At 39.2% G+C, this 12,945-nt stretch overlaps 2 protein-coding genes across 6 annotated transcripts in view; one reads left to right on the forward strand and one right to left on the reverse strand.

Annotated features, from left to right (window-relative positions):
* The window catches only part of snphb (syntaphilin b), a 34,316-nt gene extending 24,295 nt beyond the window's left edge, over positions 1-10,021 (forward strand). For 3 of the 5 annotated variants that reach the window (XM_057830507.1, XM_057830506.1, XM_057830509.1), the window contains one exon: positions 1-10,021. In XM_057830507.1, coding sequence (XP_057686490.1) covers positions 1-1,888 — 1,888 coding nt within the window. In that variant the 3' untranslated portion in view covers positions 1,889-10,021. The other 2 variants (XM_057830508.1, XM_057830510.1) reach the window with 1 other exon arrangement.
* sdcbp2 (syndecan binding protein (syntenin) 2) overlaps positions 9,963-12,945 on the reverse strand; it is a 21,374-nt gene continuing 18,391 nt past the window's right edge. The window contains exon 9 of the mRNA XM_057830525.1: positions 9,963-11,715. Coding sequence (XP_057686508.1) covers positions 11,661-11,715 — 55 coding nt within the window. The 3' untranslated portion in view covers positions 9,963-11,660. The remainder of the gene's footprint in view (positions 11,716-12,945) is intronic.

Raw genomic sequence — 12,945 nt, forward strand, 5'->3', positions numbered from 1 at the left:
GGACACAGAGATAGATGAGTTGAGAGAAAAGCTTTACAAAATGCAGGAGGACTGGGTTGAGGAGGAGTGCCACCGCGTGGAGGCTCAGCTGGCCCTGAAGGAAGCACGACTGGAGATTCAGCAACTCAAGCAGGCCGTAGACACGGTGCGCGACAGGTTGAGCAATGCCGGGGGAGTAAGCGGGGACATCGGGGTCCAAAAGTACTTTCAGGACATTAACACTCAAAACCACAAGCTTGAGAACCTGTTGCTCAACATGGAATTAGCTCAGGTTGGATTAGCCAAGGAGGGGGAAGCCATAGCAGGTCGTCGGACCCGTGTTGGGGGTTCAGCGCCAGCGTCAGTGTCTGGGGAAAGTCCTGGGGTGATTCCAAAACCAGCAATAGGTGGAAGGGCATCTTGTTCTTGTGATTGTTCGCCAGCTCGTTCTCTGACCCGTAGCTCCACCTACACCAAACTGAGTGATCAAGCAGCGAACCGAAATGGCATTAGTGCAGATTTTCCTTGTCTTTCTGCTGATGGCACGCAGGATAGTGGCATTGTGTGCTGTGGGGAAAGCAGCAGTGTCCCGAGCCGGGCCGACTTGCTCCTGGAAGCAGCCTTCCTTTCAGAAGAAACAGCTTCATTGCTGAATTCCTATGCGCAAACATTTTCCCGCTCAACAACCAACTCTTTACCTCACACTTACTCCCAAACCTTACCTCACTCCTTCCCTCACAACCTGTCACACTCGGTGGCCCACTCAATGCCACACTCCGCCACCTATGAGAAGCTGTGCTCTGGTGAACGCGTGCCAACATTTCGTTGCGGTGTTGGTGGTGGAAGCTGTATAAGCCACCCCTGCCTGTCACACCATCACCTGTATCTACATCCTTTACGCGAAACAGGCATTCAAACCGAGAGTTGTCCTATCCCAGCAACATCTGGTTGCCAGTCAGACTTGGATACAATTGCTGAACAACGTACTTTCCGATCCCAAGCCTGCAGTCCAACTTCAACTTGGATGTCTGATGAAGAAGATTATGACTCAATCACCACTACCACTTCTGTAACCAGATCAACTGTAATGAGCACAGCCACAGAGCCGATTCCATTTTCCAAAATGCTACGGGTTAATTCCATACCCCGTTCTGCCACAGTGGCCTGTTCAATGGAGAGTCCTTTGTGTGACGATAAGGAGGGTGCAAAGGAAGACACAGAAGAAGCTGCAGTGGAAAATCATTGTGACGTAACAGTGGTCCAACCCACAGTAATGCAGCAAAACACAGAGAGAGCAAAAATGGGGAGAAACCAGGAAGAACCAAATGTCGCACTTTGGAGTTCGGCAGAGAGAAAGGAGGGTCAATGGACTGTAGGGGATACAACAGTTGGGAACCCATTTGAAACACACAAAGGTAACAACATTCAACAAGCTGATGGCCTGATTCAAATAGAACTACAAGGACTGAACCCATTTACCCCAGAATCCCAACAAAGCAAAGAACGACCCCACACTTCCCAGCCAAAACGATCTGGTTCCCATGAGGAGGGAGCTGGTGTCATTGTTGTGGGGGAACATGACCGTGAGGATGATAAGCAGTCAGAGGCTGAAGAGCAAGGTGAAGAAGCAGTAGCAGCATTGGAGGACGACTCAACCTCTGGTTCAGGGCCGGTACAGAAAAGCTACTGGAGTCGCCACTTTCTTGTGGATTTGCTGGCAGTGGCAATTCCTGTAGTGCCGACAGTGGCGTGGCTGTGCCGAGGTCCGGTTCGAGATGGACAGCCCATGTACCACATCGGTTCACTGCTAAGAGGCTGCTGCACTGTGGCCCTGCACTCCCTGCGCCGAGGAGGGGGGTTGAGGCATTACCCTGCAGGCGGGGGCGACCTTAGTGGATCTCATATGTGAAAATAGGTTCTCATAAATTGCTTCCATTAAGATGTTTGACCATCGCTATATGGCTTTTATTATAAAGAGTCTAGTGATACATTGATGATCATCCTGCCCTCTGTCCTTCGTTATAGAGAACTTAAGGAGGAAACCCAGGATAACACTAATTAAAGTGATTGGGTTGTCCCAACCACTGGTCCAAGGAGAAAGGCTGAATGTGTTAATTGAACTCATTAATCAGTACTTGGTTTTTCAAACCTGGATGTTTGCTTTTAAAATGCAGGGAACACTTTAAAGGATTGTTGCTTGGTCAACATTACCGACTCACTGATGACAGGAACTAGCACTTTGTTGGATGTGTACACAAAATACTATCTAGTCTATGTTCAAGGTTGTGTACCAAATTGTCTATTGTAAACAAACTAAAACCCATTTATGGATTAACAATCAAAACTCATGTCTATGTTGTCCTTAAAGTCCTTTAGGAATTCACATTCATAAATAGAAGTCATGCAGGTCTTTTGAATTCTAACGCCACAAGGCTGCAATGACCTGTGAGGAGCGTCACAAACCAAAACACCATGAATCCATTGAAAGGCTTTACAAATGGTATTGAACAAAAATTTACAACAAGCAATCAAGTTAAGTCGAGTTGAGTCAGGAAGAGTACAGAATCCAGAAGGGGGTTTTCTTTCAAGAGGTGTTATGATGAAAATGCTTTTCTTTATTCTGTCCAACATTCTTGTTTTTTTACTGATGGACACTTCGAAGGAATTTGTATTGAATTTCAATATCACTGAGTTAAGCCTTTCAATCCATATGCTTTCTCCTGTCCATGTGCGATAGAATTTATAGGTCATAGGCAAAGGCATAGGGACCGTAGGAAAAAGCGTGGTATAGCCTGATATGGTTGCCAGTCAACCATTTTGCCCAAATGCTTTCACTCGCAACTTGCACTTTCACTCAACAACTAGTTAAGTGTATTTTACTATGGTATACTCTGCTGTACAGTTCTAAAACTCCTGTTGTCTTGTTCAACTGTCACTCTGGACCATACAGTATATTGCATAGCCTCTAGTCAATAACTAGAAAAAGGCAACTTTAGAACATGCTCTTTTTGCTATGCATCCTGCTAGACATAGAATAAAAGTAATCTTAAACACTTAAATATGGTGGACCCTCGGAGGTGAAACAATCTTATTGTTCAGATTTGAAAATGTCAATGTCAGTGTAAACAAAACAAAACAACAAAAAAAGATAAATAGTAAAACTTTCAATAAACACTTTGCAATCATATGTGTGTGTGCAAACTTGACCTTTTTTGCATCTATTCACTCTATTGTCATAATTTCCATTTACTGTTTTGGCTTATCTTTCCTGATACCCTTTTGAAAAGCTACACAGACACACACAAAAAGCCTTGCTCACCTATCTGTGTTGGCATTTTAATGACAAATTGTGCGTCAATTAACCACAAAACAGTTTGGATTCCGAGGGTCCGCTGTAGCTAATCTCTTAAAATTAGGAGATTGTGGGTGCGATTTGATTTTCTAGATGTGAATGTGTTTTGTTTTGTTTTTTGTGACAATGTAAATATGTAAAGAGAAACAGAGGGGAAAAGGAAACTTAAAAGCCAAATGTTAAACATTTTAACACAAGCAGAACAGTCTCAGACCTATACAAATGTAATTTGGAGACTAAGCAACATGAATTTCTTTCCATTTTGATTTGCACTATTGTTCACTTTATGAATTGTAAGAAATTACTTGAATTACTGCAGCTGTACGGTGTGTATTTATGCAGTGAAATTGGTTGTTCTGTGCAGTTAGGTGTGGGACTTCCTCGAAAAATAGTACATCTAAGTATGTTTGATCACTTTAAAGCCTTTCACACACAAACCGGCATCGCTGAGTGCATGAATAGAAGTACTGAGATACATCGAATTGTCATCAGTTCACAGAATTGTATTCTTTCAACTTTGTGGGAATAGTCCGATTCTTTCCCTAATGAACCAAGCAAAGGCCCATATGGGCATGCTTGGATGACTGTGTAGATCGCCACAATCCTCCTAGTCTCTGCAAAGGGGGAAATAACAGTTTAAATAGCGTATCATGTGTCCCAGTAATTTTGTTACATATAGTTGGCATATTGCAACACTGATGTGTGACGCAATGGTGGAAAAGGAGCAGTGGCTGTGAGACACTGCGTAAGAAAGGGACAATCATGATCATTCTGCATATCAGTGATATTGACAGTGTGCAAATAATGAATGAACAAATGCCCTGGAGACTGCTTAATGTTTTCTAAGCAAATTTGAGGGGTGGAAGAGGTAATTGCCATAAACCTGTAATTAATATACTGTATCCAGTCTTGAATGGAGCCTCAGTTAAATTTCCCATCATCAGTTAAAGGAGACGTATTATGCCTTTCCCCCCCATAATTTAAGTTACCACGTGAGTTCATAGCCTATACATTAAGTGGTATAATGTTAAAATACCCCCAATGATCAACACTTCAAGATCATTTTAAATCTGAATTTGTACAACTTTGTAGTAGCTCTGCTCACTTTTTAGACTTTCTGGAAGGAAGGCTCAAGGTCTCGCTTTGTTCCTTTTCTTGTTGCTCTTGGTGAAGACACTAACTAAAATTAGTACTCCTCAGTTATTCCTGGAAAGATCAGAGTGAAATTTGGTAGGTATATTCTAGGGATCTATACGCATTGATTCTCAGAGTCCAATTTCTTTTGTCTCAGGGATGATTAATTAGATTGATTAACTAATTGTGGCTCTATTGTTCCCTGTAGGTTCCGAGTTAGCTAGTTGAAGGCATGCGTGTTATTCAGGTGTGCAGACTTACAGTGCTGGTCAAAAGTATTGGCAACCCTGCAATTCTGTCAGATAGTGCTCAATTTCTCTCAGAAAATGATTGCAATTACAAATTTTTGGGTAGTAATTTCATTATCATTCTACACAAAACTCCAAAAATGGACCGGACAAAAGTATTGGCACCCTCAGCCTAATACTTGTTAGCACAACCTTTAGACAAAATAACTGCGAACAACTGCTTCCGGTATCCATCATTGAGTTTCTTACAATGCTCTGCTGGAAATTTAGACCATTCTTCTTTGGCCAACTGCTCCAGCTCTCTGAGATTAAGATATTACGACCAAAGCATTTGTAATTGCAATGATTTTCTTTGAGAAATTGAGCATTATCTGACAGAATTGCAGCGGTGCCAATACTTTTGGCCAGCACTGTATTGTTGCCTGTCCATTCAAAGTTCTCCAGTAGAGGGTTTGCACGTTCCTCAGGTGAGCTTATTGTCAAGTTCAAATACAAATCCTTAGGTAGACATTTATAATATTACCCAAAATAAGGAGAGAAGGCAATCAATTTAGTTGAAAAGCTGTCAAGGAGAAGGAGGAGAAACTATACAGCTTCCGCAATCGTTCTCCCAAGCCCCTCCTTCACCTCTCCTTTATTTGGGATGGCCCTAGCAACAGACGGGTGTCTTGCCCTAAACGGGAAAACGAGGAAGCAAGCTGGCGACACCCCTTGTCTTTGTTTGGCTATGTGTATGCATGTAGGTGGAATTAGATACATGTGTGTCAGCACATTTCAGCAAAGCCAAGCGGCCTCTTCTACCCTTGACCAGGGAAGAGGCTTCATCAAGAGAAAACATTTCTTTGTGAACAATAATAATAAGAAAACGCATTTCTTCAATGCAGGCAGCAATTGATTAGAGCAAATATATAATAACAACTCAATAATTATCTCATCAAATACCTTTCATGAATCAATAGCATTTGGCAAGTAATAAAATGCAACAATATGATTTCCTAAATGTCCCAGACAGTTTTAGTTTCTCAATGTCTGAGATTTGTATTGAAGTTGACCTGTGGAACCTAGGCCAGTTTAAACCGGTCAGAATGACAAGGCAGTTTTATCAAGAGCTAAACATGTCTATAGTTATCAATCACTAACATGTCTCTTACTGCAATCAATCATGAAACACACTATTATAGCAATTAATACTTTATTGTGAGCCTTCATTGGTAAAAGCAAATATTTAATAGCCATTTAATAATCATCGTATCATCGTGTCTCTGAGCTGATGAGAGGTTTAGGGAGCAAGCCGGGCAGTCGTAGTTCATTTTGTACTTGTTTTAATGTGAAAATAGCTCCCTATAATACTATAATTCATACGAACATACAGTAATGCCATAATTAAATATTATTATAAAGAATTCAACTATTTTTGTCACAATATCTCTATCAATGTCTGTGCCGTTGTCACCAGTAGGTGAGTATAAGATAAAACCACATACATGGTGACAGATGAGATGTCACAACTCCTTGCAATAATATTTCTTTTGTGCAGAGGATAATATGTTACTGTGAGTACTGTTACATGATCTATTCACATGTTGCTTGTGTTAAAATGTCCTGAAGCATTTTCCATTATGTGTTTCATTGTGATCCGTCCACAGATAACAGGAGTAGCAATTTTAGTTAGTATGCTCACCAAGAACAACAACAAAGTTATTAAGACCTTGAGCCCTCCCTCCGAGTAGTCTAAATATAGCAGGCGTGCGGATAGACTAACAAGATCCCCATTCATTTCAATAGGTAGAGATAATTTGAGATATGACAGTTTTGAGGTGCAAATAGTAAAAGAATACACTAAACTTGTATATCAGTGCATTACTGTGCATCTTCATTTGAATGATGATGTAGTATTGTTAGTCCACTTCCAACGTAAAAAGAAAGTATTCACAGGTGTACTAAGATGTGACTACAGCAATCAACCAATGAATATTAACTTAAGATTGATGTGTAAAAGTAATGCCTCGCACAAATCCAGACCTTATGTGTGTAGGACTTGACCAGCGAAATTTCCCCCCAATTCTTAACCACACAACTTCAGAGGTTCCACTGCAAATAAATTTATATTAGGAATAACATTAAATGTCACACTTCCACCCCTCATAGATATTCCCTCTATAACCAGCTTAACTACTCATGTCATGTCGGATATGGATCTAAAGGATATTGCAACAAAAAGCCACTGTATCATCTTTTATCTTCTCAAAATGAATGTCATTGTGCAGGCTAATGTTTGTTCCTTTCTGCAATGCAGATGTGTGCATTTGTCATTCGGTCCTCCGTCGCAGCGAAAGAGAATGTAATTCAGATGTGTACTTCGACTGACACAGAGACATTATGGAGAGACCCAAGTTTGTTTGTGTTTTTGTTCTTTTTTCTTTAAATATACTTACTGTTCCATTGCAATGGTATTGTGGGCAATAAAATATTGCTGAACCAAATAACTCAATTTTGGTGCATTTTAAAATTTGTTTAAATTCTGTGAACATTAAAACACAAAAATATCAATTTGATTGAACAATTATTTTTTTAATTTAACAAAATACAGTCGCACTGAACCAGTGGACATTCAAATATTTTTTAGCTGAGTCGACATTTATGTTGTCAAATGTGTACACATTCAGAATTTTAATAGGTTTAACTGTGTGGATCAGTTGTGTTGATCTTTGATTTGTGTTGAATTTTTAGTCTTTAGTTTAATATAATATTCTTTGGTTTTTGATTTCCATGTGAGAAAATGCCTCAAGCATAAATAAATAATTGCAAGCATATCAATCAGTCAATTTCTTTGAAATGCTATGATAATGACAAATGAAATTCTTTTCTACAAGTACGGGGTAGTTCATTATACTTCTTGATAGCTGTATATTTTTTTGTCTCTTTCAGGTAAAAAGAAAAGCCTATTATTTTCATACTCGTTTTGTTATATTTTCGAGCTGCTTATGTTAGTGAAAGATATTGTAAAGGGGTATTGAATAACCCCAGAACTTTTGCCATTTATCATGACTGCAAAGAAAAAAATAGTTTTTAATCTAATGAAACATGGATTATATGTACAGTGGTATGAAGAAGTATCTGAACCGTTGAAATCAGATCTTTGTCAAAATCACATAGATGTAAAAAGTGTCAGCTTTAAGTAAAACCATTCAGACATTTATAGGTTTTCATATTTTAATGATAGCATGCAAACAAAGACAGAAGGGGGGGGAAATAAGTACATGAACACTCTGCTTAAGGAGACACAAAGAGGAATTGAAACCAATTTTTACCAAACAATTTATGTCAGGTGTGTGCCCAATCACTGATGACTGGTTTAAAGCTGCCCTGCCCACTATGAAATACACACACGTTAAAAATTGTCTTGATGAAAAGCATTGTCTGATGTGCATCATGGCTCGGTCAAAAGAGCTGTCTGAAGACCTGTGATGAAGGATTGTTGATTTGTATAAAGCTGGGAAAGGATACAAAACCATCTCTAAAAGTCCGAATGTTCATCAATCGACAGTCAGAGAAGTTGTCTACAAATGGGGAGAGTTTGCACTGTTGCTTCTCTCCCAAGGAGTGGCTGTACACCAAAGATGATGCCAAGAGTTCAGCGCAGAACATTCAGAGGTAAAAAAGAACTCTAGAGTGTCTGCTAAAGACTTACAGAAATCACTTGCACAATCCAATAGCTCTGTGCACACATCAAGTATATGTAAAATTATGGCCAAGATGGTGTTCACGAGAGGACTCTATAGAGGAAGCCACTGCTGTCTAAAAAAAGTTTGCATTGTTGCTCATTTAATGTTCGCAAGAAGAAACTTGGACACTCCACAGAGGTTTTGGCAAAATATTTTGTGGACTGATGGAACAAAAGTTGAATTGTTTGGGAGAGACGCACAACGTCATGTGTGGAGAAAAAAATGGAACAGCTCACCAACATCACCACCTCATCCCCACCTTGAAGCCTGGTGGAGGGAGCGTCATGATTTGGGGCTGTTTTTCTGCCTCAGGGCTTGGACAACTTGCAATCATTAATGGAAGAATGATTTCAAAAGTTTATCAGGATGTTTGCAGGAAAACCTGAGGCCGTCTGTCAGACAGTTGGAGCTAAAGAGGATGGATGCTGCAAGAAGACAATGATCCAAAACACAGGTGTAAATCAACTTCAGAATAGTTTCAGAAGAACAAAATACACATTCTGGAGTGGCCAAATCAACGTCCAGCGAGAACCCCATTGAGATGCTGTGGAATGACCTAAAAATGGCGATTAATGCCAGATATCCCAGGAATCTGACTGAACTTCAGCAGTTTTGTTGAGAATAATGGCCCAAGATTAATACTGATCGATGTGCCAGACTGATCTGCAGCGACAGGAAGAGTCTTTTTGCAGTTATTGCTGCCGAAGGGGGGGCCATGAAATATTATATATGATGGTTCACTTACTTATTTCCCCCCTTCTGTCATTGTTTGTATATTATCCTCATGACAATATGAAACCCTATAAATGGGTGGTTTTAGTTAAAGCAGACACTTATTTCATCTGTTTGATTTTGACAAAGATCAGATCACATTTGATGATTTTATGCAGAAATGTGAGAAATTCCAAAAGGTTCAGATACTTTTTTAAAACCACTGTATACTGATCTGATTAATAGTAATTGAGCCTCAACTAATATTAAGTGCATACATTTCAAGGTAAACATTACTGAGAACACATAAAAAGGCATTACTCTCTACTCTAAAATAACGTCACCTACAATATTTTCCATCCCACAATGCACCGAAGCTCAATCACGCAGGAGTGTGTTTTGTCAATGTTATAAATGTCTGTCTTTTAATTTGCTCATATTTGTTTGATACTGTTTTTAATGTTTGTCCAGTATGTACATACAGTTCCTACTACGGTATATCTATGTACTGTTATACTTTTCACATTTTACCACTGATGAGTCATCCAATGGCCTTGCATAGATTTTAAAGATTATTGGAAACGTATGTCAACTGTAAAACGATTTAAATTGCAAAACTGTGTACAGTAATACAAGTTACACATAGGCGATACATTCAAAACCAAAACTTCCAGATATTAAACCAGCATGGCGAAAACTGTTGTTGTATCCTGTGTGATCATTATCAATGAGTCAGACTAACAATCAGATTCTTTTGATTGTGTCCCTTTTTTTTTTTTATGTGGCTAGATAACTAAAATAATAAAGTTACAAACAAAAACATCCGCTGAGAGGATGTGAACAGAAGGACTGTTTATTTGTTTTACAATAGTATTATCTTGGTTACATTCATATATAAACTTTTTTTTTAATACAGAATGCGAAGGATATTTATCAGATTGCATACCCAGAAAATCAGGAAATGATACATGCACCCAAAAAGGAGCAACTTGACAGAATTTTTTTTAAAAAAGAACATGAGCTGAATGCTGCTTGCTTCCACTGTGCTTTTCAGTCAGGAATAGGACAGCGAAAGAGGAGATAAAAGAGGTCTATAACCTCACGTCAATTCGAAAGGTTGATATTTTTCCATCTAATTTGAGCAGCTTCTCATAGGGAACATTAAGATGGTGGTTTTGTTTACATGAAGCACCGCACATACGATTTCAACAAATACAAAACAAACGGCTTTTGAAATGCAAACAGGAAAGACAACTAATATTCAAAATAAGGTCGTGGAAAGTGCACTTAGTAGGTCCACCCAGCACATACCCGGCCCCTAACAATTTGTACTGTAAATCCCCTTGAAATGATTGTTTAGGGCAACGGCCATAGAAACTATTCTGATGGCATATCCCATAATGCACAATGATCCTGGCTAAAACTTGTGAATTTTGGACTGTTTGTGGAATGTGTAGACTTTGCCCGAATAGCTAATGCCAATATAGTGGAAACTACGCCCGTCATCAACTTTTGACTATTTGCTCGTCCAGGCAGCAAGCATATAGAAGCTTTCATCTTTATGGCTGTTAATCCATGGACAACACTTAAGCGGCTACGGCAAAGATTCTAACTCAGGCATGACCCTTACAGTGCCATTTGGATTATGCCTGCAAGAATGCCACTTAGTTTGGCGAGGCTAACGCTACGTATCATAAAACTGGGATAGAGATCTTACTTGCTGATTTGGACATTTACATAAATTTTTTATCATAGACCAATATAACAACTGTTCTGTGTGTAAACTGGCGTTCTTTATCTTGCTACTGCTATTTGAATACGTTTTGTAAGATGTAAAACAGCAGAGGAGTTGTTCTTTTCATATTTACTATTCACCAAAATCTACAAGACTCTTAAGAGATTGCGTCTCATTTATGATATTACCAAAATAATTTCGAATTAACTAATGTGCATGAAAACGCAGCCACTGACAACACCATCTCTTTTTTTAAAATGTTATGCCCTAACTTTGGCCCAAAATATCGCCAAAATCTACTGGCTGCACTGACTAAATAAGAACACCTACTCGCCAGATAATTTTAAGCTAACACAGATCCCGGGCACACATAATCTGTAGGGCTCAGGCGGCTGACTGTTACAGCATCTTGGACGACGAAGTGAAGAGGAAGGGAATGAAAGATTGCTCCTTTGCTTGGAGGAAGCTCCGAAAAGCGTGCATGGCTTAAAAACATTTTCGACTGCCAAAATAACATGCATCTCAGTTTGGACATTGTAAAATGTTTTTTTTGTTTGTTTTTTTAAAAGTCTGCATTTGTCAGCAGCGAAAGAGTAAATCATAAACGATAGATTGAAATAAAATGACCATTAAAAAAAATACTGAAAAATAAAACGAAGGCAATGTGAGATTATGTTGCTCAATGAAGGCATTGATGATACAGGAGACAGAAAGAAACAGGCATAGGGAGGCAAAAAAGAGGTGACAGAAATATCTTGGTGGCCCGCTCCTGACCTTCACACCTCTGGAATGGAGTGATCCATGGCTGACTTCAGCAAACTGGTGGACATCCTGGAAGACAAAAAGGGGGAAAAAATGGATGCATGATCGGGGCTAGTGCACCTTCTTAAAGGCAAAAGTGTGGTGGAAAATGATTAGCATCATATATTGAAGCTTTATAACCGAGATGTCCAAACTATGTCCCACAGGCCAACTGAGGTCCACTGCTTAATTTTTATTGGCGTGCAGCAAATTATGAAAATATCATAGAATATTGCCCACAAAAGAAGCTATACTTCAGCTTACATGCTGTTTCCCTTCTCAGCCCTAACACTAGACAGAGCTAGTTACGTAAACAGTCAATGTAGGAAACTGTCTAGAATTTTAGCATTATGTTTTACAGGTCAAATCCATTACAACTGGACAAGCTGGCATTGAGTGATCACGTTTTAGTGTTATTAACAGCGATAGATGTCCAATCCAATTTGAACTGGGGGTTGGCAGCGACCATTAACCCTCCCAGTCAAAATGGATTGAACGTCTATCACTGTTAATGGCAGTCAATGAGTTAAGAATGAAAGACTACATTTTAAAAAACTAGAGTTGTCCGATATCATCGAGTAACTGATAATATCAGATGATAAAAGCATGTTAAAATGATATCAGCTAATATCGACATAGGTTTTTCATTATCGGTTTCCAGCTAATATGCATATGGCAGTGCCTTATTGGCACTTTGTACTTGCTCTTAGTAAAAAAAATAAAAGTAATAAAATAGTAACACTATTTTGATTTCAACAACAAATATATTTTTGCAATATAGGCACTTTTTCCATAACTTCAGTTGAAGTTCTCTTATTTTTCACAGAACGTTTATTTGGAAAACCTTGAAGTTGTGACATTTATCATAATTAAAGCATCACAATACAAATAGCAATATTATGTTAGGCCCACAACTAGAGGTGTGCGAAATTTCCTATTCTTAGACTATTCGCGATTCGGCTGTGGAAGATTCGAGAACGATTCACAAACATCCAAATTCCGGTTACTGACGAATGCCAAGTAAAGCGGAACTAAAACACAGTCAGCGCAGTCTTCGGGGCACAATGAGGAATGGACCGAGAGTAAACATCATGCTCAACTCATGCCGCCAGATAAAAAAACAATAATACCTGACTGCGGCCGACAGCCGCTACAAACTACGCCCACATAATGCTACGGTAGGTATCATATTTATATAGAACTAGAAGAGAAATGACACTTTCGGCAGCGTTAGCACATGTATAGAGAACTAGATTCGAC

This window comes from Corythoichthys intestinalis, chromosome 2 (assembly GCF_030265065.1).
Source record: "Corythoichthys intestinalis isolate RoL2023-P3 chromosome 2, ASM3026506v1, whole genome shotgun sequence".
Classification (NCBI taxonomy): domain Eukaryota; kingdom Metazoa; phylum Chordata; class Actinopteri; order Syngnathiformes; family Syngnathidae; genus Corythoichthys; species Corythoichthys intestinalis.